This window comes from Garra rufa, chromosome 18, assembly GCF_049309525.1.
Source record: "Garra rufa chromosome 18, GarRuf1.0, whole genome shotgun sequence".
NCBI lineage: Eukaryota > Metazoa > Chordata > Actinopteri > Cypriniformes > Cyprinidae > Garra > Garra rufa.
Window position 1 is genome coordinate 25783150 of NC_133378.1, and position 25251 is coordinate 25808400.

The 25251-nt window shown below is 33.6% G+C and overlaps 1 protein-coding gene across 1 annotated transcript in view; it reads right to left on the minus strand.

Moving 5' to 3' along the window:
• Positions 1–18621, minus strand: part of LOC141290585 (basement membrane-specific heparan sulfate proteoglycan core protein-like) — a 98942-nt gene extending 80321 nt beyond the window's left edge. Inside the window, exons 1-3 of the mRNA XM_073822701.1 lie at positions 18535–18621; positions 17733–17847; positions 16424–16492 (exon numbers count right to left, since the gene is read on the minus strand). Coding sequence (XP_073678802.1) covers positions 16424–16492; positions 17733–17847; positions 18535–18621 — 271 coding nt within the window. The remainder of the gene's footprint in view (positions 1–16423; positions 16493–17732; positions 17848–18534) is intronic.
• Between the last annotated feature and the right edge of the window lie 6630 nt (positions 18622–25251).

The window sequence follows — 25251 nt, forward strand, 5'->3', positions numbered from 1 at the left end:
TAAGTTTATCTATTGTTTTGTATTTAATTTCATCTTAATTTCAATGTGTTTTAATAGTTTTAGCTTACAAAAACCCCACCACACTGGACCCCACAGACTTTCATTGAAAATAAAATAAAATAAAAATTTTAAATATTTTTTTTCAAAAGTCACTGAGAGCAGAGCAAGCAAAGGATAAAAACTAAATTAAAAAAAGTATATAAATATGTAAAACATATAAAAGAAAAAAATACAAGAAAAAATAAATAAAATGGATAAATAAATACATAAAAATAAAAAGAATAAAATAAAAAATGTAAATATTTTTTGTTTTTGAATGAATGAATGAATGAAAACAGAGCAAATTATAACAAAAAAAAAAAATAAAAAAAATAAATAACAATAAAAATCGAAAATAAATGCATAAAAAATATATACATAAAAGAAAATGAAAAATAAAGACTTTTAATTTTGTGTTTTACAGAAAAACAGAAAGTCATACAGGTTTGAACTGAAAACAGAGCAAGCAAATGATAAAAATAAAATAAAAACATAATAAAATGAAAAATATCTCAAATATAAAACAAAAGAAAAATAAAATACAATACAATAAAATGATAAAATAGATGTTTTTCAAAATATTTTTTTGAGTTTCACAGAAAAAAGTAAAAGTCTTTTGAACAAAAAATTAAATACATAAAATAAAATAATAAAATATAAAAGAAAATAAAAAATAAATAAAATAAAATAAAATAAACGTATAAATAAATAAATATAAAAAATTGTGTTTCACAGATAAAAGAAATTCATAGAGGTTTGAACTGAGAACAGAGCAAGCAAATGTTAATAAATAAAATAAAAATAAAATACTAGATAAAATACATAAAATGAAAAAATATATTAAATATAAAAGAAAATAAAAAATAAAAATAGAAAGTAAACTGAGAACATAGCATAACAAAAAATAAAAATAATAAAATTAAATTAAATTAAATATAAAATAAAAAAGTAATTAATTTATTAAAAGTCAAAATATTTTTTGTTCTCCACAGGAAAAAAAGAAAGTCATACAGGTTTAAACCGAGAACAAAGTAAGCAAATAATAACAAAAAAAAGTACATTTTGTGAACTGTCCCTTTAATTCCACAGTGGGAACCAAAACCAGGTAACCAAAATATTCTAGTGTCAAGATCAATTATCGTTCATGTTCATTTACTTTAATTGCATTTTGACTACACAAGAAAACCTACAAAGAAACCATGCAATCAATAATTAAAAAAGTATTTTGAAACAAGCTGGAATTTGTATTGATCTCTAAACAAGCGCATGAATACCAGCAAATTTGCACAAACTTTCTATGAGAGATAACATAAAAGAACATCCATCTGCGTAATCGCATTCACATAGAGAGTTTTCGTAATTGCTATGATTATGTATTGCTGTTCATTCCGTCCCACGCTAAGTGGTGTTAATGAGGTATCCGCAAATTCAAAGCCGTCCTGCATCAAAATCAAAGTGCCGAGTTGAAAGAAGCGACACTATTAGAACTGTCCTTTTATGTACTGAACTGCTACTGACAATTTCACACTACAAAGCCCTCAGTGTGCTACCACAGAGAGACAAAGCAAGCACTCTTTATTCCTTTAAAGATAAAACGAGTGCGAACACACTTTATTCTTTCTCTCTCTTCGTCTGCCTCCCTCTCTCGCTACTGTATCTAAGTTCTTTTGATCGCTTGAACAATGAATATTATTTATTTAGTTTAGCCACTGAAAGCAAAGCTGCGAATTGTTTTAGAAATCCCATAAGATGGATTATTACTTTCATTATGGCCACTCCCCAGCCCTCTGCAGGAAACCCTGAAGTACAATAAAACGCTCGACTGTGGTGAAACGCAAGGATGTTTCCATTAGCAGTAAAATGAGCTCATTCACTGTAGGTCAAATAATTGAATCATCATAACTTCTGTACTGAAACTTCTACATGTATTTCAGATGTGGCCAATGATGGGTTAGAACCTCAGTGACTTTCAAATACTGTCTGTATATTTGCGAGTGTCATATTGTAAGGACATATGTGACTGCAGATGTGTCCAGTGAGAGAAATGAAGCAATTTTTCCTATGGAGGAGGACAATATTTTCCAAGGCAACGCATATGTTGCTTTCATAACAATGAGTGGCAGTATCTGAGCCTGTAAGCTGAAGTTCATGAGGAAAGCTGGGTTGTTTTGAGTCAGCGATTGGGTTAAATGTTTAACCCAAGCTTCTGGGTAGCTTTATTTAACTCAACTATGGCTTAAAAATTACTATATTTCTTGCTTAAAATGAACTCAAAATAGGTTGGAAATGTATATTAATTAATATGTTCAATAAATGAACATCTATTAATAAGTTAAATAAATAATAATTAAATAATACACATTTTTTATGTTCAGCATAATAAAACAATATTAAATTATTATTATAGTCTTTCTAAATTTCTCCCTTGCACAACCCTTCTCTGTTTTCATTTTTCTCTCTGTTTTAATAGTTAAAATAATAAAAAAAATAATCAGAAAGCATGTCTAAATAGCTAAAATCATTAAACAATTTTACTGCAATTTATTAAAAGTTTAACAACAATTAAATTTTTAAGGCCCTAAGAAATGCGTTTTTAGGTCTGCAACACAATTAGTTATGATTTATTGATTCAGAATAAAAGTTTATTTTTAAATATATGTGTGTGTGTATATATATATATATATATATATAAATATATTGTACACACACACACACACACACACACACACACACACACACACACACACACGTATATATTAAGGAATGTTTCATTTATATGTAAAATATTTATATTTATATATAATATAAATTATATAAGTGTTTACATACAAATACTTTTTTTTTTAAATGTATACATGTGTGTGTATTTATATATACATAATATATATACACAGTACACACACACACAGTATGTAACTTTTTTTACTTTTATTTTGAATCGCTTAATTGCGACTAATTGTTTTGCAACCTTAGTATTTTTTCTCAAATTCAGTTTTATTTTTACCAAATTCTGTGCTTTCCATTAATTTTCCATTAAGATTCCATTTGAATAGTTTTATTAAATTTTAATAATATCAAAAGCATCTCTCATTTCTCTCAGTTTATCTCAATTTATTGTTATTTTATTTATTATTTTAAAAATACAGTTTTTTTGTCTACTGATAGCACTACTACTACTAATAAAAACTAATGTTTTTATTAGTAGTAGTAGTGCTATCATTACATTAAGTAAGATTTTTTTTTCTGTCACCATTTCTTCAAGTTAAACCAAACTTTTATTTTGACGGCTTGCTGTGAATAATTTATTGTCATTTTATTTATTTATTTTTTATTTTAAAAAATACAATTCTTTGTCTTTTTTGGAAAATAAATTCTGTTAAATATTTTCATCTGGTAAACAATGCTTAAAAATAATGTATTTTATAAGTAGCAGTAGTGTTATCACTACATTAAGTAAGTTTTTTTTTTCTGTCACCGTTTCTTCAAGTTAAACCACGTTTATTTTGACGGGTTGCTGCGAACACACTCTGTTTTTAAATGATACAGCGAAAGTTGTTCTCAAAAGAAACAGTAAAACGCCCATTAAGTGACTCTCATAGCAGTTTTAGATATTCAGGGTTCCCACTGTAAGCCAAATGTCAAATTCCCTGACTTTTCCCTTGACTTTCTCCGACTAAAAAGCTGAATTTCCATGACCTATAATGAATGAATTCATCCATTTGCAAGCTTTATTTTACTTGTTCACAGACATTTTAGTACAAAACAGACATACACACTACTCTGCACTATTTCTAAATAAATTAATTAATGGTTTTTATGCTTTCAGGGGTTAAACGCTCTGAAGGATTTTCTGTTTGTATTTTATTTCTTCACATTTAATTTTTGCTTTTCTATCATCTAACTTTAACACCCAGTCTTTAAAGTGGTCATTTTGTAGCCAAAGCTCTTGAAATGTACAATTTCCGGCATGTTTGCCTTAGTTAACAGGTACAGCCTGGTGACTGCATTTGACTGTCAAAATTTTGTCATTAATTACTCAACCTCATGTTGTTTCAACCCCATAAGACCTTCTTTGAAACACAATTTAAGATCATTTTAAGAAATCTGAGTGCTCTCTGACCCTCCATAGACAGCAAGGGTCCTGCCACGTTTAAGGCCCAGAGAAGTACCAAGATGATCAACAAAGTAGGCCAATGTATCATCAGTGGCTACGAGAATACTTTTTTGAGCAAAGAAACCAAAAATATCTACTTTATTCCACATTTTCATCTCTACTGCGTCACTTGTGGACACTCGCAGTCACATGGACAAGTTTATCGATCACCTTTGTACTTTTCTGGGACTTGAACGTGGTAGCCCCTTCGCTGTCTATAGGATGGTCAGAGAGTTCTTGAGAAAACATTTTGTTAAATGAAAACTAAAATTTAAGCAACAAACAAAAATCCCTGATATTCCATGACTTGGACAAAGATTTTCCTGACTTTCAATGTCTGGAATAAACCTTTTAAAATTCCATGATATTCCAGAAGTTCCATGACCCGAGAAAACCCTGGATATTATGTTTGTTTTTATGTATTCATATATTCAAGTGACAGAGGGTGAAAACACTGCTAGTGTCTATGTGTGTAGTAAATGAAACTGTGTGTTTGCAGCATTCATTTACACAGAGACACGCAGAATATGTAAGATTCAATATTAATTTAAATACTATTTTTGCGGCTTAATATTCACAGACACTAGTCCATATCATATTAAGTGTACTGACTGACTTTTGATATATTAATCCAAAATTCCAAAATCGAAACATTCCGCGCTACACAGCAAATTCCATTTTCTGTCCACGACATGTATATATTTTCTTGTAATACTTATTAATTCATTTATATAAATGTATGCACAATTTTTTGTGGTTTATTGGTGCTCATGACCTTATCAGAACAGACTTGGGACCATCTTTAGGTCGTGAATTGTGACCCACCAGTCAAGAACAACTGCTCTACACATTCTCTTCATTTTCTCAATTCTTTGCACTTTTCTCTTTCAGACAGAATGCATATGGCCTCCTCTGAGAAGGCTGGACCACAACAAAATGGAAACCAAAATAACCGCAGCTGCCCCTCCATGTCTCCCAATCCTGCTGTATAACTATCATCCTTGCAGTCCTGACACATAACATTACATCAACTGCACCACCAGGACAGCCTGAAATGGAAAGCTGGGTGGCCTTTTTACTGGAAGGTTTAAGGACTCTATACTCTTATGCATCTTTCATCAGATGTTTTGACATCTGTTCGCTTTTGCATAGCTCCAGTCATGCACAAGTGGCACTCAATCTTTGTGTGCAAGGGACCATTTTACCTCAGTAATAGGATTTGGATAAATGATACACATGCAAAATCTGTTCAAAAGATAAAATAAACAAAATAAAATGTGGGTATATATATAGGCCATTCTACAGAATTGATGCAAGCTGCTGTCCCATAACCAATAAACACATTTAAAAAACATTTAAGTATATAGATGTTTAAGAAGATCCTTCTATTATCTATTGAAATCCACAATAATATTCAAAATATCAGTACGCTTTCAATTGGGAGGTTGCTGGCCTGAACCCTAAAGCCCATTGATATTCAGCCCATTCATGTCACTACCAAAACAGTATGTTTTAGTCCATTGGCTAAGACTGATTTTAACTACACCCCTACATTTAAAATCAGGAAATATTCCTGTGTCCCTCTCTCTCATAGCTACAAGGTGTGAGTAGATAGACCCCATAATTTTGAGGTAAATGTGTTCAAAAGTCACAAAAAATTGTGTGGAACTTTAGGGAATGTCACTACCAAACACTTTTTTTCTATAATTAAACACTTTTTTGGGAGTTATTCCATAACATTTAGTTTTTATATGTGTACCACTGTTCAGAAGTATGCTAGCTAACCATGTGCTGATTAGCATCGTTGAGTTAGGTTCAAAAGTATCTAAAAGTGTCACTACTGAAACATTAGGTGGAGTTTCGATAGTGACATCTTTGTTTTTTTGGGTGCTATTCCATAAATTTGTGTTTCAAAACAGTCATGACCAAAACATGTCGTCACTGTTTTGGTAGTGACGAAGAGGAACACATAATTCTCATATCTGGGGGAAATAAACTAAATTTATTACAGTTATGCACATTTTTTGTATTTCATTTTGTATTGTTTTAGAAAGTTAGTAGTAAGTTCTGTGGATGCATTAAATTGTTCAAATTTAATAGTTATCACCATGATTACTACATTTTAAAAAAATCATTCTGTAAAGTGGTCAATACCAAAGCATTACTGTCACTTCCGAAACATGGGATGTTTTGTCAAAAATAAAGTATACTGAATGATCAACTAAGATGTTATGATAGCATTTGGTTCAATGTATATTCAAACTAATGAATACTTAAGTTTGAAATTTTTGCCTTTTACCATGAAAAATTGGATTCAAAATACAACAAATCCCATAAATTACATTTGAAATATCGTTAGAAATATAATTGCTGTTAATTTACATCTAAATTTTTTTTTTTATAAAACAGCAAAAATATATAATTGCAATGAAGATATAAGCAAAATCCTATTAGGTCAATATAACCCTTCTAATTAAATTATTATTACAGTGTTTCGGTAGTGATAAATTTAGAAAAGCTTTCTAAAATGTGTACCTAGAATATTATTTAATTTGCATACATACAAATTTTCTGGAAATAGACACGTCACAAGACGTTTCCAACTCTGACTTCGGACTATTTCTGTAGAATGGCTCATTGTTACCACAGAAGAGTAAGCCAAAGAAAACATTAAGATGAATCCAAAAACAGAGATGATGAGATTTAATTTTGGCTGAACACCTCCGATTACACTTATGGATAGATGACTTAGCAAATTAACAAGTCGGTCCTTTGTGGTGCTGACTAGACGAGAAGCTCAATCAAACAAATTCCATGTAGAGGTGTTGAGATAAGCATTCTCATGGCCTCACTTCAAAATTATCTCCCAGCAATTCTTTCTAACTGAAAGCATGTATGTTTGCTATGCTAACCTTTGTCTTCTCAGCATGAAGTGGCCGTATGACCTAGTGTTAAGGGTCTGTACGAGGGCCTGTGAAACGTCTGAAGCTCTGAGCTAAAGGAGGGTGAGGAGCTCTCCCATGTCTTTATCAGGCTTTATCAAGCTTAAAACAAACCAACAGGCCAGGAATATGCAGCAGCGCAGATAAAAGAGTCTTCTTGTATGCCTAGGGGATTTGTGACTGATAAAGAAAAGAAGTTGGATATCACCTCTATGGGTTGCTTATCCGGTGCCTGATATAATCATGTGTTTTGAAATAATCACATATTTGTTATTTAACAAATACCAGGACAGTTCCTCAGGAGTAACCTGGGGTCAAGTGTCTTGCTCACGGTTAGACTGCTGACAGACCCCAATGCTCTACAGCTCATAAATCACCCCTTTCTGTGGTTTAAACCAACAACCTTTGGGTTCCCAGCACAGATGTCTGACCACTAAGCTACAGTACCACCACTCCAATTCACCACACCCAAAGAAAGCACACAAATAGCCTTAGGAAAGAAAAAACACAAATGAAAATCCCTATTTTATATCTCATTGAAAGCATTGACATTAAAATGAAAAGCAAAAACAGACTACTGCTTCTCAGATGTTTCTCATGAGGAAAAAATCCAAGTAATTTCATGTTTCAGAGTTTCAAAAAAAAAAAAAAAAAAGATCTAAACAATGTCATAAATGGAAATTTGGTATGAAAACAAAGTCTGCCATCCAAAGTCATAGATTTCAATATCATTATGAATCGTTATGAAACTACATTTGATTTATTCATTTACTGACTTATTTACTATATTTTCATTTTAATAATATATAATACAATTTTATAATGAAAATATATAAAATATAACTATATAATATGCGAAATCCAATCTCATCTATATCTAGATCATATATACATAAATAATATAGAATAACATTCTATTCACATTAACACATTAATCTAAGTGACAAAATCTATTAAATTGTTTCTGTTGTTAGCATTTCCAAGTAACATCTTTCAGACTGAGATGAAATGAAATAACCTATTCTATGGAAGACACTGAATAAAAAAAATCATTAAAAAAAAAACTTTTTCTCTTAGAATTGATACAAACTTTTAATTCTTAATTCTTTTCTCAAAATGGTGAGATATAAATTCACAATTGCAAGTTACAAAGTCAGAAATTGAGAAAAAAACTTTATATCTCACAATTTTGAGAAAAGGTTAGATTTGCAAGTTTAAATCTCTCAATTCTGACTTTACAACTCACATTTGCGAGTTTATATTATGCAATTCTGACTCTACTTCTCAGAATTGTGAGTTTATGTCTCGCAATTCTGACTTTATAACTCACAATTTGCGAGTTTATATCTCACAATTTTGAGAAAAAGGCAGATTTGCAAGTATAAATCTCACAATTCTGACTATATAACTCACATTTGCAAGTTTATATTATGCAATTCTGACTCTACTTCTCAAAATTGTGAGTTTATATCTCACAATTCAGAGACAAAAACTCAGAATTGTGAGTTTGTATCACATAATTCTGAGAAAAAAGTCAGAATTGTGAGTTTATGTCTCGCAATTCTGACTTTATAACTTACAGTTTGCGAGTTTATATCTCACAATTCAGAGACAAAAAGTCAGAATTGTGAGTCTGTATCACATAATTCTGAGAAAAAAAGTCAGAATTGTGAGTTTATGTCTCGCAATTCTGACTTTAACTTTTCAGAAATTTTAAGAATGTTAATTTTAAAAAAATTTAAGAACATTTTAAGAAATGCTGTGAGTTTATATCTCACAATTCAAAGACAAAAAGTCAGACTTGTGAGTCTGTATCATAATTCTGAGGAAAAAAAGTCAGAATTTTGAGAAAAAAGTGGCAATTACCTTTTTTTACTTTTCATTCAGTGGCATTCATGAGCTTTCGTTCTATTCAGGGCCTAGCACTGCTTTATGATAACTATTAAATATGAACATTTTAATGCATCCTAACTGATTACACATTTATTACAAAAAATCTGACCCTATATTCTCAATAGCAGTGTAATTTTTCTTTGTTTTAAATTTAAAAAGAATCCTAAGACTTTGAAAAAGTTCAGGTTTACATTAGATTTTGAAGCCATTATTTTCAAGGTGGACTTTTAAACCCTGCTATATATGAAATATCTAAACAAAACTGGGTGACAACCACTATCAAAATATGTTTCTGTTTCCAATATTCTTAAAAAACATCTTTCAGACTGAGATGATACTTTAAATAAAAGGTAACCATTTCAAAGTCTATTCAGGGCCTAGCAAACTTACATTTTGTATATAACCATGAACAACATACCCTTGCTCACGACACTACATTCTCTCAATCTCATAATTAACAATAAAGACCACTTTAGGCTTACGTATGTAGCAATTTCAAGTACAAATGTCCCATATGTAAAAATATGGATCTGGAAAATGCATCAGAAAAACAGGATGCTGTGTAAAATGTGCTACAGTAGCAGGATATGGACACTCATCAGTGACAGGGAAGGAAAGGTGGCTACACAGACCTCTGGAAAAGAGCGCACAGGTTAGACATCCACAAATACTCCACTCCAGGAAGCCAAATGTTCTTTCCCAAGTGCTGTCAGGAACGGATCTATAAATGGCTTTAGAGAATAAACTTCCCCCTTTAGAAGGGGGATTACCACTCGCTGACTCATAGTCTCAACCGATCCAGCCTGATATCTGCAGTGGCAGATATTTTTGTTAAAAATGTTGATTTGTTATTCATGATTCTACTAAATCCACTGAGATCAGAAATATGCTTGGATAAATGAAGACATCCTGACTTCAAACCAACCTCATGTGGCGTGTTGAACCTCAAAGATCATCAATGGGTCATCAGATCAGTTTAATGCTCCAGTGCAAACTTAGAGGAACGGTTCAAGTTTCATCTGGTAAATTTGGGTCTACATTTAGCAAACTACGAGTCTGTAGGTGGCCACTTCACTTCCGCTGCCTGAAGAAAAGGCTAAAACATAAATTATAGCTCTATATGAAGCATACAGACTTTATTAGAGCTACAGAAACACAAACGTTTCGCTTAAACGCACAATACTCAATCTTCCAGCCCAGGGTCAAGTCTTTATGAACATTAACAAAGATTTAGGACAGATTTGATGTAATGTAAAACTATGAATGGCGCGCTGTGGCGCAGCAGGATTTCTGTCGGCTAAATGAACACTGTTTGCTTTCTCACTTCACGTCTTTAAATCTGCAACTTTGCTGTCTAACAATATGACCAGCTTGATATAAACCAATGCAAATATATGGTAACAATCCTGACATTAAGCATTGGTGTCGGACTTAACCTCTCATACTCTATGACAGCGGAGCGGAGAGTGAGCCGCTTCAACAAAGAACACAACCTGGAAAAACTATTGGCAGAGATTTTTGCCGATAACCGATAGTTCCGCCAATCAACTATTGGTGCCGATTAATCGGCAAAACCGATACATTGGTCGACCTCTAGTGATGTTTAAAGAGTTGATTAAATGTTTAAATCTGGCACCCTCTGGTACTTCGTCTTCTGAATACACTAAAGCAACAGCAGAAATATCCCTTTCTAATTTAAGTGCCAGCTTATTTGTGTGGAGTTGTCCATGCTGTGATATTTTTGGAGAGAAGCTCAGGTGTCGGGCTGCAGAGCTCTAACCAAAACAATCATTCCACCATGATGTCATGCAATACAATGGCCCAGACTGACTCCAAAAGGACAGACTGTGAAGCAAAAGTCATTCCAAAGAAGAGCTCCAAAGATAGAAAAGTTTAGAAGGGAAAACGCAGCAGTCTGACACTGCAGCTGAGACACTTTCAGTATTTGTTATCTAAATAACACAAGGACTCTTTCCAAAATAACACAAGGACTCTTTACAAATATTTTGTAAATTTCCTACCGTAAATATATCAAAACGTAGTTTTTTATTAGTAATATGCACTGCTAAGAACTTCATTTGGACAACTTTAAAGTCCCCCTGAAATCAAAATTAAAGTTTTTTGGCTTTTAGTATGAATATATTAGTTTTAAGATTATCTATAAGCTAGTGTGTTTCAAAGCAGTGACAAAATTCGCTTTTACAAGATATGGGCATTCAAAACTTACACTCTCGTCACTTCCGCCAATATGAATCAAGGATTTTGATGATATCACCGCGCACTTCAGTTTCAGATCAAACGTTCTGTCCAATAAAATGCTCTCTAGAGTCCGTAGTGTCCCGCCCCCTACACAGAGACGCGGAGCAGATCATATGCGCTCATATGCGCGGTCGGACTCGGCATGTGTTAAACTACACAGCCTCAGCATGATTATTATCACTATTTCGTTTTAGCAAGAGTTTCATATTGAATCTGTGGGGTAATTTATTAGTCTGTGGCTGTCATAAGCTTACAAATGCGGCTTTACCGAGCTCAACGGCTCTGCCCCGAGCAGATATAAATGGAACGCTATTGGCTGTTCAAAATTAGTGGGCGGGGCTTAGCGATATGTTTTTGTTTCAGTTAAAAGAACGTCACCACATAGAAGAACGCTGCGTGTTTCAAGGCACTTCAGTGGACCTTTAAAGGCGATTTCCTCAATATTTAAATTTTTTGCACCCTTAGATTTCAGATTTTCAAATAGTGGTATCTCGGCCAAATATTGTCCTATCCCAACAAACCATACATCAATAGAAAGCTTATTTATTCCAAAACTGACCATTATGACTGGTTTTGTGGTCCAGTGTCACATATTTACTAAGGCTGAATTGCTTGATCAAAAACACAGCAAAACAGTAATACTATGAAATATATTACAATTTTCTTTTTTATTTATTATATTAAGCTTTAAAATTTAATTTACTCAAAAAATATTTCTTATTAATATGCTAAAAACTATGGAAGCCCGTTTCCGCCACTGAATAAAAAAAAATAAATAAAGTATTGCGACTTTTTTTCTCAGAATTGCGTGATAAAAACTCGCAATTCTGACTTTTTTTCTCAGAATTGCGAGTTATAAAGTCAGAATTGCGAGATATAAAGTCGCAATTGCGAGTTATAAAGTCAGAATTCTGAGATATAAAGTCGCAATTGCGAGAAAAAAAGTCAGAATTCTGACTTTTTTTCTCGCAATTGCGACTTTATATCTCGCAATTCTGACTTTTGTTTCTGTTCATTTGTGACACTTTCTGGCAAAGCACAATAGGAAACGGAGATCTTGTCTTTTTAAAACGACATATTATGTCATAAAAACGATATTATTTTGCCGTTTTAGAAAATATATGATTACATGTGAGCGAGCTATAGGCGATTGTCCGCGCGGCCTTAGCCACAGTCCTGACATAAAGGAGGATCTGCACGCTGCTAAAGTTATAGAAATACACTGTTTTAAGTATTTTAATGTAATGGTTTCAATTGTAGCAGCATGTTTATTAGGATTAATCTGTCTCCAATAACTGCACTCAGACCCAGAGAATATGACTAACAGCAAATCCAGATACTAACCGAAAGAAAAAAAAAGAGAAATGACAAACGATTTGATTGTATTTTGATGATGATTTTGTTGTTTTAAAATGGGAAAAAATTAAGCCAGAATTTTTTGTTAATTTTTCGTCTTTACTGTCTGTGCCATCATGCAGAGTAAATGTTCATCTGATGTACCGCTCTGCAAATTAGTCACAATAACGTTTCTTCATAATGGTTGGCTTTCTTGCAATACATCTCATATAATGCGCAACACTGCACTTCTCGGGTGGGCGGCTCAGGCTCGATAAATAAATATAAATATCTTCTTTATTTTATGTACTTCCACAATAACAACACAACGTTACAAAATGATTTTGTAAAAATACAAGGTGCGCTGTCGCAACTTATGTCTAATATAGACAGCTTTAAAAGTCTACTTCAATAAAACAAATAGAAAACATTGTGTTTATTGTGTGAGTTCATTATCTGTAACCTGTAACCTGTGCTTACACCCAGAGCGCAGCCCCTTTCCACAGTGTAAAGCCTGGAATTTAACCCAGATGAACAACCCAATGTGCTGCTTGATTCAGCTAAAGATATAATGTTATAATATACAATTTAAATATAATCAGACTAAGAATAATGGCCGCCCAGGCATTTTAAACAAATATTAAAGCAATTTGTTTTACCCACGAACAAAAATACGAAAAATCAAGCAATTTTCGTTTTTCTGTTTCTCAAACAAAACAATATAAATAATAATAATAACAATAAACTATGATTATTAGACGTATTATAATTTTTATATAATATTTCTTTAATTCATTTTTGCTCGTATTTCGATTTGCAGTTACATTAAAGTTATCCAAATAAATATCCCAAGCTTAGAGTGGATTACTCAGAAATGCTGATAATGAGATTTTATAATAATAATAATCCGCATAATAATCATAATAGTATTATGATTATTATTATTTTGTTTGTTTATGTCTATAGACATAAGTTGCGACAGAGCACCATGTATTTTTAAAAATGCATTTTGTAACGTTGTGTTGTTATTGTGGAAGTACATAAAATAAAGAAGATATTTATATTTATTTATCGAGCCTGCGCCGCCCACCCGAGAAGTGCGCATTATATGAGATGTATTGCAAGAAATATAGCCAACTATTATGAAGAAATTAACGTTATTGTGACTAATTTGCAGAGCGGCACATCAGACGAACATTTATTCTGCATGATGGCACAGACAGTAAAGACGAAAAATGAACAAAAAATCCGAAAATTCTGGCTTAATTTTTCCCATTTTAAAACAGAACGAAATCATCATCATCATCATCATCATCATCATCATCATCATCATCATCATCATCATAATACAATCAAATCGTTTGTCATTTCTCTTTTTTTTTTTTCCTTTCGGTATCTGGATTTGCTGTTAGTCATATCCTCTGGGTCTGAGTGCATTTATTGGAGACAGATTAATCCTAATAAACATGCTGCTACAATTGAAACCATTACATTAAAATACTTAAAACAGTGTATTTCTATAACTTTAGCAGCGTGCAGATCCTCCTTTATGTCAGGACTGTGGCGAAGGCCGCGCGGACAATCGCCTATAGCTCGCTCACATGTAATCATATATTTTCTAAAACGGCAAAATTATATCGTTTTTATGACATAATATGTTGTTTTAAAAAGACAAGATCTCCGTTTCCTATTGTGCTTTGCCAGAAAGTGTCACAAATGAACAGAAACAAAAGTCAGAATTGCGAAATATAAAGTCGCAATTGCGAGAAAAAAAGTCAGAATTCTGACTTTTTTTCTCGCAATTGCGACTTTATATCTCAGAATTCTGACTTTATAACTCGCAATTGCGACTTTATATCACAGAATTCTGACTTTATAACTCGCAATTGCGACTTTATATGTCAGAATTCTGACTTTATAACTCGCAATTGCGACTTTATATCACATAATTCTGACTTTATAACTCGCAATTGTGACTTTATATCTCAGAATTCTGACTTTATAACTCGCAATTGCGACTTTATATCTCAGAATTCTGACTTTATATCTCGCAATTGTGACTTTATATCTCAGAATTCTGACTTTATATCTCGCAATTGCGACTTTATATCTCAGAATTCTGACTTTATAACTCGCAATTGTGACTTTATATCTCAGAATTCTGACTTTATATCTCGCAATTGCGACTTTATATCTCAGAATTCTGACTTTATAACTCGCAATTGCGACTTTATATCACATAATTCTGACTTTATAACTCGCAATTGTGACTTTATATCTCAGAATTCTGACTTTATAACTCGCAATTGCGACTTTATATCTCAGAATTCTGACTTTATATCTCGCAATTGCGACTTTATATCTCGCAATTCTGACTTTATAACTCGCAATTCTGAGAAAAAAAGTCGCAATACTTTATTTATTTATTTTATTCAGTGGCGGAAACGGGCTTCCATAAAAAACAGTTGTTCTTAATGTTTTGGTGGAAATTTTTGTACTTATTTTTGTCAAATTTTTTAAGTTATTTTTGTAACTGACTTTTCTGTTGTTTTAAAAAAAAAACGTAATGTATCCTAACTGAATACAAATATTAATTTAAAAAAATCAGACTGATTCCAAACTTTGTCTATTTTTTCTTTGTTTTAAATTTGAAAGAATTCTAAAATTTTGAAATTGTTCAATTTTAATCCATTATTTACAAGGTGGACTTTTAAATTGCACTGTATATGAAATAAAAAGTTTTTCTTAAACAAAACTCAAAGACAATAAATATTACAATTTAAAATTTTAATATTACAATTTTCTATTTTTCATTTATTATATTATGTTTTGAAATTTAACTTAAAGAAATATTTCTTATTAATATGCTAAAATCAGTTGTTTTTTAATATTTTTGTCGAGATTTATGCACTTATTTTTGTCAATATTTTTTTATGAAGAACAGCATTTATTTTAATTTCTTGTAACAATGACTTCTGTAATTTAACAATTTAATGTATCCCAACCGAAAATAAATATTAATTAAAAAAAAGAAAAAAAAAATCTTACCCCAAATATTTGTCAATATTTTCTATAGAAGAACAGCATTTATTTGAAATTAAATTTTTGTAGCAATTACTTTTCTGACATTTTTTAACAATTTAATGTATCCAAAATGAATACAAATATTAAATTATATTTAAAAAAAAAAACTGACCCCAAACTTAGGTTCTTTGTTTTATATTTTTAGAATCCTAATTTTTTTTAAATGGTTAGATTTGGAATCCATTATTTTCATTGTGAACTTTAAACCCCACTATATATGAAGTAACACATGCTTTCCATAAACAAAACTCAAACAGACGATATATGTCACATGTTATGGACCTTCCCCCAGATCATGAAAGGCGAGAGTTAAAACATGATGTGAGTGAATCAAAACATGACGGTGTTTGTATCGTCTGTTCCGGCTGCTATTTTTTACACTGACTTTCATGTGCGCTGCTATGTTTACACCTCTGCATCTCAGCTGATGAAAGGAGAAATGAGTATTGTTTGGATCTCTGGCACAAATCTGAGGCCCTTGTTATGATGAAGCTGCTGTCTCATCACTGTGAGCAAAGGCGGGTGACAGGATGTGACTGAGACACTAATTCAGCAGACGCAACAACTCTATATAACGCCTCAGCAAATCATTAAAACGGTTTCATCTTTTACAGCAAGATGTTTGCAGATTCTGTTGATGCATCACACTGATTTGAAATGTGTGACTACTGTCATGTTGTAATACTTCCTCTCCATTAAAATAAAAAAGGATTCTCACTTGTTATAGGTGTGGCTGGGTCAACTGTGCTCGGCTCGGGAGTGCTTCCATCCTCTTCTCCACTGATATCTACATGAAGAAAAAGATTAAATCAGTGTTTTGTTTTTAGTTAAAAAAAAGTCAATGTGAGCTATTCCCACATTTTACACAAGCTAAGCATTCTGAAATGTGTAGGGGAAAGTCACAAGAGTCGACTAGTTTCTCAAAAATAAGAACTTATTATTACAATTTAAAAGAAACACTTGCTATTTTAATAGCAAGCAATCTTCAGCATCACATGATTATTCAGTAATTCTAACATGCTGATTTGCTAATTAAGAAACATTTCATATTAATTATCAGTGTTGGAAACATTTTGTGTTGCTTGAAGGATTCGATCACTTCAGGAATAAAAATTTCCTGATAATTTACTTACCCCCATGTCATCCAAGATGTTCATGTCTTTCTTACTTCTATCAAAAAGAAATTAAGGTTTTTGAGGAATACATTTTGCAGTTTCAGTGCAGCTTTTAAATGGCTCTACACGATCCCTGCTGAGGAATAAGGGTCTTATCTAGCGAAACAATTGTCCATTTTCTTTAATAAAATTACAATTTATATACTTTTAACTACAAATACTTAAAATTTAACTACACATGCATTGCGTAATCATTTTGGAAAAGTCATGCGCAGTTAGTTCTTCATCCATGTACTCCAGTTCAAAACTCCTCTCATTCTCTTCCAACTTCAAAATTGTCTGACATTGTTGTTTTATCTTTTTATGGAAAGGGAGTTTGACTTTCTTTGCACGTTCACTTTGTAAACACTGGGTCAGTACTACATTACGTCTGCATGATTACGTGGTTACAAAGTATGGAAATTTACATTTTTAAACAATTTAGATTGTTTTGCTAGACAAGACCCTTATTCCTCGGCTGGGATTGTGTAGAACCCTTTGAAGCTGCATTGAAACTGCAATTTGGACCTTCAACCTGTTGGCCACCATTGAAGTCCACTATATCTAGAAAAATCTTGGTATGTTTTCCTCAAAAACCTTAATTTCTTTTCGACTAAAGAAAGAAAGACATGAACATCTTGGATGATGTAGGGGTGAGTAAATTATCAGGAAATTCTTATTCTGGAAGTGAACTAATCCTTTGATACTTTCGTAAAACCTGTGATTTTTTCTTTTATAAAGTTCAAAAGAACTGCATTTATTCAAAATGGAAATTTTTGCAAAATGATAAATGTCTTTAATGTCACTTTCAATTAGACATAATGAATAACCACAATGAATTCTCTCTGCAGTGAAGCATTCAGATAGTCCCACCTCCTGAAGGATCATAGTCCTCTTCGTCATCCACATAACCTCCCGGCCGCTTGTTTTCTTCTCCTAAATCCTCTGCAAAGGGCACCTCATCCCACACTTTAGAGCTCTGAACCACCTGTAGTCAAAACAAATGAAACCACAATTTATGGGATTGAAATCAACATCTTCAAACACATCTCGAGTTATGGCAGACATACAGAAGAGAGAAGCAAAAACAACAGTCAATGCCATCTGGCTCCACTGAAGGAAGAAGAGATAAATATCATGCCTTTGTGTTGTGCATGGAAAAAAAAAATGCATATCGCACACATCGTAGAGACATGAAACGGAAGTAAAAATCCTGTCCTTAAAGTATTTGGACACTACAATCACACTTTTTTTGGACACTACAATCACACAAATTTCTGAATCTCACGGCATTAGCAGCAAATCAGCATATTAAAATGATCTCTGAAAGATCATGTGACTGAAGTAATGATGCTGAAAATTTAATTTTGCCAAAAGAAAAAATGACATGTATTCAAACAGAAATAAGTTATTTAAAATTTTTCTACTCTACTGTATATTTGATCAAATAAAGCTTAGGTAAGCATAAGAGAATGTATCACATGACAAATCATACAACATACAAAACAAAAAAGTAACTTTATACATGGACTCTCTGGAAGCATTTTGCAGAGTTAGCGGAAACTTGAACGCAACCAGTAATGCCTTTTGCTTATTCACTTCTTTGGTCAGCAACAAATGCTTTGATGATTTTATACAATCACGTCTCCTCTACACCCCGGGTTCTCATCTTCACATTTGTATACGTGTTTGGCAAGATGCCACATTTGGCATTTTCGGTCTTCATAGTCCGCCAGTTCCCATTTCCCTGCATCTCCATCATGGCCGCAACTCCCATTTAAATGGCTCGCGCAAATAAATAACTTGATCTCCCCCTCAAATCCTTTCTCCCCTGACTGAACACTCTAAAACAACAAGCTTTTTCAAAAGAAAAGCGCTGACAGGCAAAATTCTTTCAATTGGATCTGCTCAGCGAACCTTTGGTGTGATCATCGCCTGCTTCCCTGTCCCTTGGGATGGAGTCCTCCCGAAACGAGACACTCTGTCATTATTGTCAACCATAATTGTAATGTAGCATATTTTTGGTGAGAAAGACTTAGAAAAAGGGTATGTGACAATTTTATTATCTCCAGATATGACACACAACTTAAGGAATCAAATCACTACAATATGAAAGAATTTACAATTGAATTTGACTATTCTTAACTAGGGCTGTCAGTAACGATTATTCTGGTAATCGAGTAATCGGTCAATTATTCTGACGATTAATCGAGCAATCAGATAATTATAATACTTTTTTGTAGTAATAAGCAATAGCCTTTTGAACTACTTAAAATACATATATAATAGCAATGAAGCAATACTAATTAGTTTAAATAAAGTATTAAAAGCACAAAATCATATGGTTTTATTGAACAAAACTCTTAAAATACATAATGTATTATAAACAATAGAGTGTTTTCACAATGCGACATCAATCGGCCATATTGGCGGCATGGAACATAAAGACTGCCACTGAACCGAACAAAACTCACATATTTCGCTGATTATTGCTGCTGAAAGTTGTCAGTTATTGTCATATTTTGGGCTGTACTAATCGGTCGGACCAGGGAAAACATTCTGAGTACTATAGACTGACAAAAGTTATAACAAATCAAGGAGAAGAGTGCAAAAAACTGTCTTTGTGGGTTTGAGGTTGTCCAAACTAAACCAGGATTTCCAGGGCAAGAATCTTAACAACATTTGTTTGTTCTTATCATTTCCAGTCAGGTAAATGAAATATTAGGCTAATATCTTAATTAATACTGCAAGCCCTCTATAGAGCTAATGTACATTACACATTCTAACAAATGCCTGGAGAGGTCATCAACAGCCTGACAATTGTTTTTATACTTTACAACGTGATCTAAACAACATTTAATTCAAATGTTCACTTAATATTTAAAATTCAAAAATGCTATAGGTACTGTAATTTCAACCAACTCAGAATGAGAGTTTGACCTTTTATTTTGAAATCGCGATGAACAGTTAGCATGTTGAGAAAGATATTGATGTATTCTCCTGTGTTTGCGTAAGTTTATAAATAAATTTACCTTACAAATCTGACAAAACAGTGCGTATTGCATTCCCAGATGAACGCTATGATAATAATAAATCACTTACTGTATTCTGCCAATTTTTAAAAAGAGTACTCGAATTGAATCAAGGAATGGTGACGGCCCTATTCTTAACTATTGACTATTACTGCAGTACAGCTCACGTAAAAATAAAGTTGTCATCATTTATTTACAACGTTCTATACTTATGACTGCATTTCTTCAAGGCGATGTTTTGAAAAATGTGTAGTTGTACACACTGCTCTTTTCCATACAATGAAAGAATAGAAGGCTCTTAAAAGACAAAAAAGGACAATAAAAACATAAAAGTAGTAGTCTTGTGCTATATTCCAGTCTACTGAAGCCATATGATAGCATTATGGGACAAATAGAATGAAATGCAAATAGTATTAGACAGTCAATGTCACCATTCACTTTCATTGTATAGAAATGTCAACAAGTTAATGATGATGGACTTTTGGGTTGGTTTATATAAAACCAAGAAAACATCTAAACTCTCAGGTGATTTTGCAGCCTTTAAATGCTTGAGTTCACCTAGCCACGAAAATGATAGCCCAGACAAACACACACATACTGCATTCCACTGTCTAAGGAATCCCACTGTTTACTTTCCAATTATGCCATTCACAATGCCAACAGTTTGTTCTGCAGGAACGGCAAAGAAACGGACAAAGAGCAACATTAGATCCCATCGTTTCGCAAAAGATGTTTGAACCTGGTGGAAAGCTTCAAGATTACTCTAGGGTTTACCCAGCTGCTGTTTACAAGGCAAGAAACCAAATTCACACTATCTATGCCCACGGACAATTAATAAGCTGAGAGAGCAGGGGCGATACAAATGTAATACAAAGGGAAAGAGATTGTCTCGACCAGCTTGCTTGGACGTCTAATGAGTGACTCACACTCAGCCTCCAAAGAGCAATAATGATGGCTAGAAAGGACAGATGTGCACTGCTGAAGTGTATTGGAGGCTTATCCGCTCCCACACACACCCCTCTCTGGCATTTCCAACCCCCAATCAGACCCCTGTCCAATTTCCAAGGCCTTACGGGTGCAGCGTGAGAAAAGGATTTTAGTGTTTTGGTTTTATTCACATTGGAGTGCAGCTGTGGCAGCAATGATTCAAAACTCTGCAATTACTTCGCAAACAATACTGGCAACATGTTCCCCTGTCAACAAATAAATATGTAGCTGATAAAAATCTTGACTACTGAATTGACTAATCATTATCTAAAAGGCAACTGAAAATGAAATAAAACACCTTAGAGTGGCCATAAATTCCAGTACATGAAACCTGGACTTGCCACACTGTATTACGTAAGGATTTCATAGACATGAAGGGGATGTCGGTTCTTCTAAACACACAAATGGAATGTAAACTGTAGAGCGGTAAGTAGGTGAAAGCTTGAGATACGCACTTTATACCCTCATCTGAGCCAGAATACAAAGCACAGCCTGATACAGGTAGACCGGAGGGCAAACTACCTGACCTCTATAAAACAACTCACTGTATATTACAAGGCCTGAAGTGCTAGCATTTTCCATTACACTTCTCCTATCAAGTAATGCACTTCCTCTCTTGATATTGCACTGCTTTTAGCCATGTTCCTTTCTTGAAGAACTTGAAAGGTGAAACGGAATAATTGACTGGTGCTCTGTTCCATAACCTAGTCAGGAACCTATTCTTAATGATTCAAGATACAGTTGAGGTCAAAAGTTTACACCCACCTTGCAGAATCTGCAAAATATTAATTATTTTACCAAAATAAGAGGGATCATACAAAATGCATGTTATGTTTTATTTAGTACTGACCTAAATAAGATATTTCACATAAAAGATGTTTACATATAGTCCACAAGAGAGTAAATAGTAGTTACATTTATAAAAATGACCCCGTTCAAACGTTTACATATACTTGATTCTTAATACTGTGTTGTTACCTGAATGATCCACCTTTGTTTTTTTGTTTGGTGACAGTTGTTCATGAGTCCCTTGTTTGTCCTGAACAGTTGAACTGCGCCCTGTTCTTCAGAAAAATCCTTCAGGTCCCACAAATTCTTTGGTTTTCCAGCATTTTTGTGTATTTGAACACTTTCCAACAATAACCATTTGATTTTGAGATCCATCTTTTAACACAGAGGACAACTGAGGGACTCATATGCAACTATTACAGAAGGTTCAAATTAGGAACAGGTACCGAAACCCGTATTTTATCGGTCCCAGTGTAATAATAAACTATGCTAAGAAATTATAGAGCAGAGCTTACCTAAAAATTTATTTGTAGTTCATTGTATATTCATTTACAAGAAAATTGTGTTTATTTGTTTTACAATCATTGGTTTTGTTTGTGTAACAGATATTTGCTCAAACATTGGTGTTTTTTTAATTAAAAATACAACAAAAAGTACCGATAAGAGTACCGTTAAAGTACCGAATCGATAAGTGGTATCGATAGAAGTAGTAATACCGTTAAAACCTTAACGATACCCATCCCTAGTTCAAATGCTCACTGATGCTCCAGAAGGAAAAAATGATGCATTAAAAGCTAGGGGAGTAAACTTTTGAAAAGAACATTTTTCTTATTTTGTCTCAATATCAATTTTTTTTCCACTTAGTACTGCCCTTCAGAGGCTACAGAAGATAGTTACATGTTTCCCTGAAGACAAAATAAGAATAATTTACCCTGACCTTCAAATTCAAAACATTTTCACCCCCCAGCTTTTAATGCTTTGTGTTTCCCTGTGAAGCATCAGTGAGCATTTGAACCTTCTGTAATAGTTGCATATGAGTCCCTCAGTTGTCCTCAGTGTGAAAAGATGGGTCTCAAAATCATACAGTCATTGTTGGAAAGGGTTCAAATACACAAAAATGCTTTTAAACCAAAGAATTTGTGGGACCTGAAGGACTTTTCTGAAAAACAACAGGCAGATTAACTTTTCAGGACAAACAAGGGACTCATGAACAACTATTACAAAAAACAAAAAACAAAAAACAAAAAAAAAAACAGATGTCAATAACTCAGATAACACAATATAAAGAATCAAGTGTACGTAAACTTTTGAACAGGGTCATTTTTATAAATTCAACTATTATTTTCTCTTGTGGACTATATGTAAACGTCTTTGGTGTGAAATATCTTATTCAGGTCAGTACTAAATAAACAGTAACATGCATTTTTTATGATCCCTCTTATTTTGGTAAAATAACATTTAGCAGATTCTAAAAGGGGGGTGTAAACTTTTGACCTCAACTGTACCTTGTTTTAACCAAGGGAAGGCTCAGGGAAAAACACTCAAAATGGCAGAGAAGAAACTTCTATTTCATGTAAAACCTAAAACATATCAATAAACAGTTAAATAAATAGCTCAGTGTAAACAAGAATGGACATTTACCTAATAATTAAGTGTGCTATTAATTACTTAATCAGAGTATTATGCTTGTTAGCTAAGCAAATAACATTCAAACTTTTCATTTGTGTGGGAGATGGAGCTTTTGCCTATGTAGAATGTTCCAAATCAGTCACACATGAGTTTCCATGATTGTTAGCAGTGGTTACTCAATTAGTCAGCTTACTATGTTTTGGAACAGTGATAGGGTGAATGATGAGGGAGTTGCTGTGAAATTCACTTTTTCCACACCTATTATACAGGGTCTATAGAAAAACATCCATTTGACAGGCAAGATAACACAACAGGAAAGATTCATGTATCCACAAGTGAAAGAAATATCAAAAAGCATACAAGTAGAAACAAAGATTCCTCCGCAAGTTTAACCTCATCGCTAGGCGATGATAAGCTGCCAATTTTGACACCAAACCTCAGCTTGAGCACCTTCAGGATAAAGACCATGACGAGAGAGGCCCTTCAACAACACCAAACCTTCTCAGCAAACACATGCCTCATTCACTTTAACCATAGCATACTCAGTGGATGAGGCACATTCTTAAACAAGTTGTTACGGTCTTCCACATGGGCTTGAGGGGAGAAAAGGATGGACACAAGCTGACAGCATACTTCTGGCAACAAGAAATCTTCCCTCAGGCCATGCACGCGTTCCCACGTAGACCCAAAGCATGCATTTGGGATTGAGCGAGGACTCCCACAGGCATTCCAATGAGCACTGGGCAAGATTTGACATACATGCTTCCTAATGTGCCCAGCACAGCTGTTTCCCATGCTGAAATCGAAGCTGTGAGCTGAGAGTTTCGCTCTGCCACTGTTTAAACCATCAGGTTTCCTTGCTATTCATCTTTTCCACTCTTTCGACATCCCTTCCCATTGAGACTCTTTCCTGCTTCACTTGACTATTGAGTGGCTCCAGCGCCATGAGCACATGTGAGCAGTCATCCAGCTCAGCGTCACACCGCTCTCCACAAACCGCAGGCCAGTTAGTCAGAACCAGGCTTTCTGAATAAGCAGCTGACCTGTGTGGGCTTGCATGGGAGAATTGGCATTTGAAAAGAGAAGACACAATTAGGCACCGTTTACACCTGGTATTAAAGGATTAGTTCACTCCTCAAATAAAATGTCCTCACCTCCATGTCATCTAAGATGTGCATGTCTTTCTTTCTTCAGTCAAGATGAAATTAAGGTTTTTAAGGAAAACCATCCAGGTTTTTTCCTCCATATAGTGGACTTTAATGGGGTTCAAAGGGTTGAAGGTCCGAACTGCGGTTTTATTGCAGCTTCAAAGAGCTCTACATGATCACACGTAGTCACGTTGGAAAGTTGGAGGAGAAAATAAAGTTTTTTGTCCTACCCTACCTTTTTGAACTGGAGTACACAGACAAAGAACTAACCATGCGTGAACTTTCCAACATGATTACATAATGCGTGAAGTCTACAAGACAAGCATTTGTGGTTAAAAAGTATATCCTTTTTTTTTTTTCTAGATAAGACCGTTATTTCTCAGCTGGAATTGTGTAGAGCCCTTTGAAGCTGCAATGAAATTTGGATCTTCAACCCTGTTGATCCACAATGAAGTCACACTGATATCATGCATAATCAATTTTCCTCAAAAATCTTTATTTCCTTTCGACTGAAGAAAGCAAAAAATCAACATCTTGGATGACATGGGGGTGAGTAAATTATCAGGAAATTAATTCAGGAGTGAACTAATCTTTTAAAGTCTCATTTAACCTGATCACAAGTGGTCAATATTATTTTTTACACCTGGTAATAAGGCTCTTGTTTTATTGCAGTGGATGACTGACAGGTAAGCAGTCTCTTCCAGGATTCATTAGGGCTGATTAGTGCCTACACTACAAATGCAATGTGGTCACATGGGTTTTCGACTACTGCCATGTGTGGCTTGAGTGATTCCATCACAAAAAGCT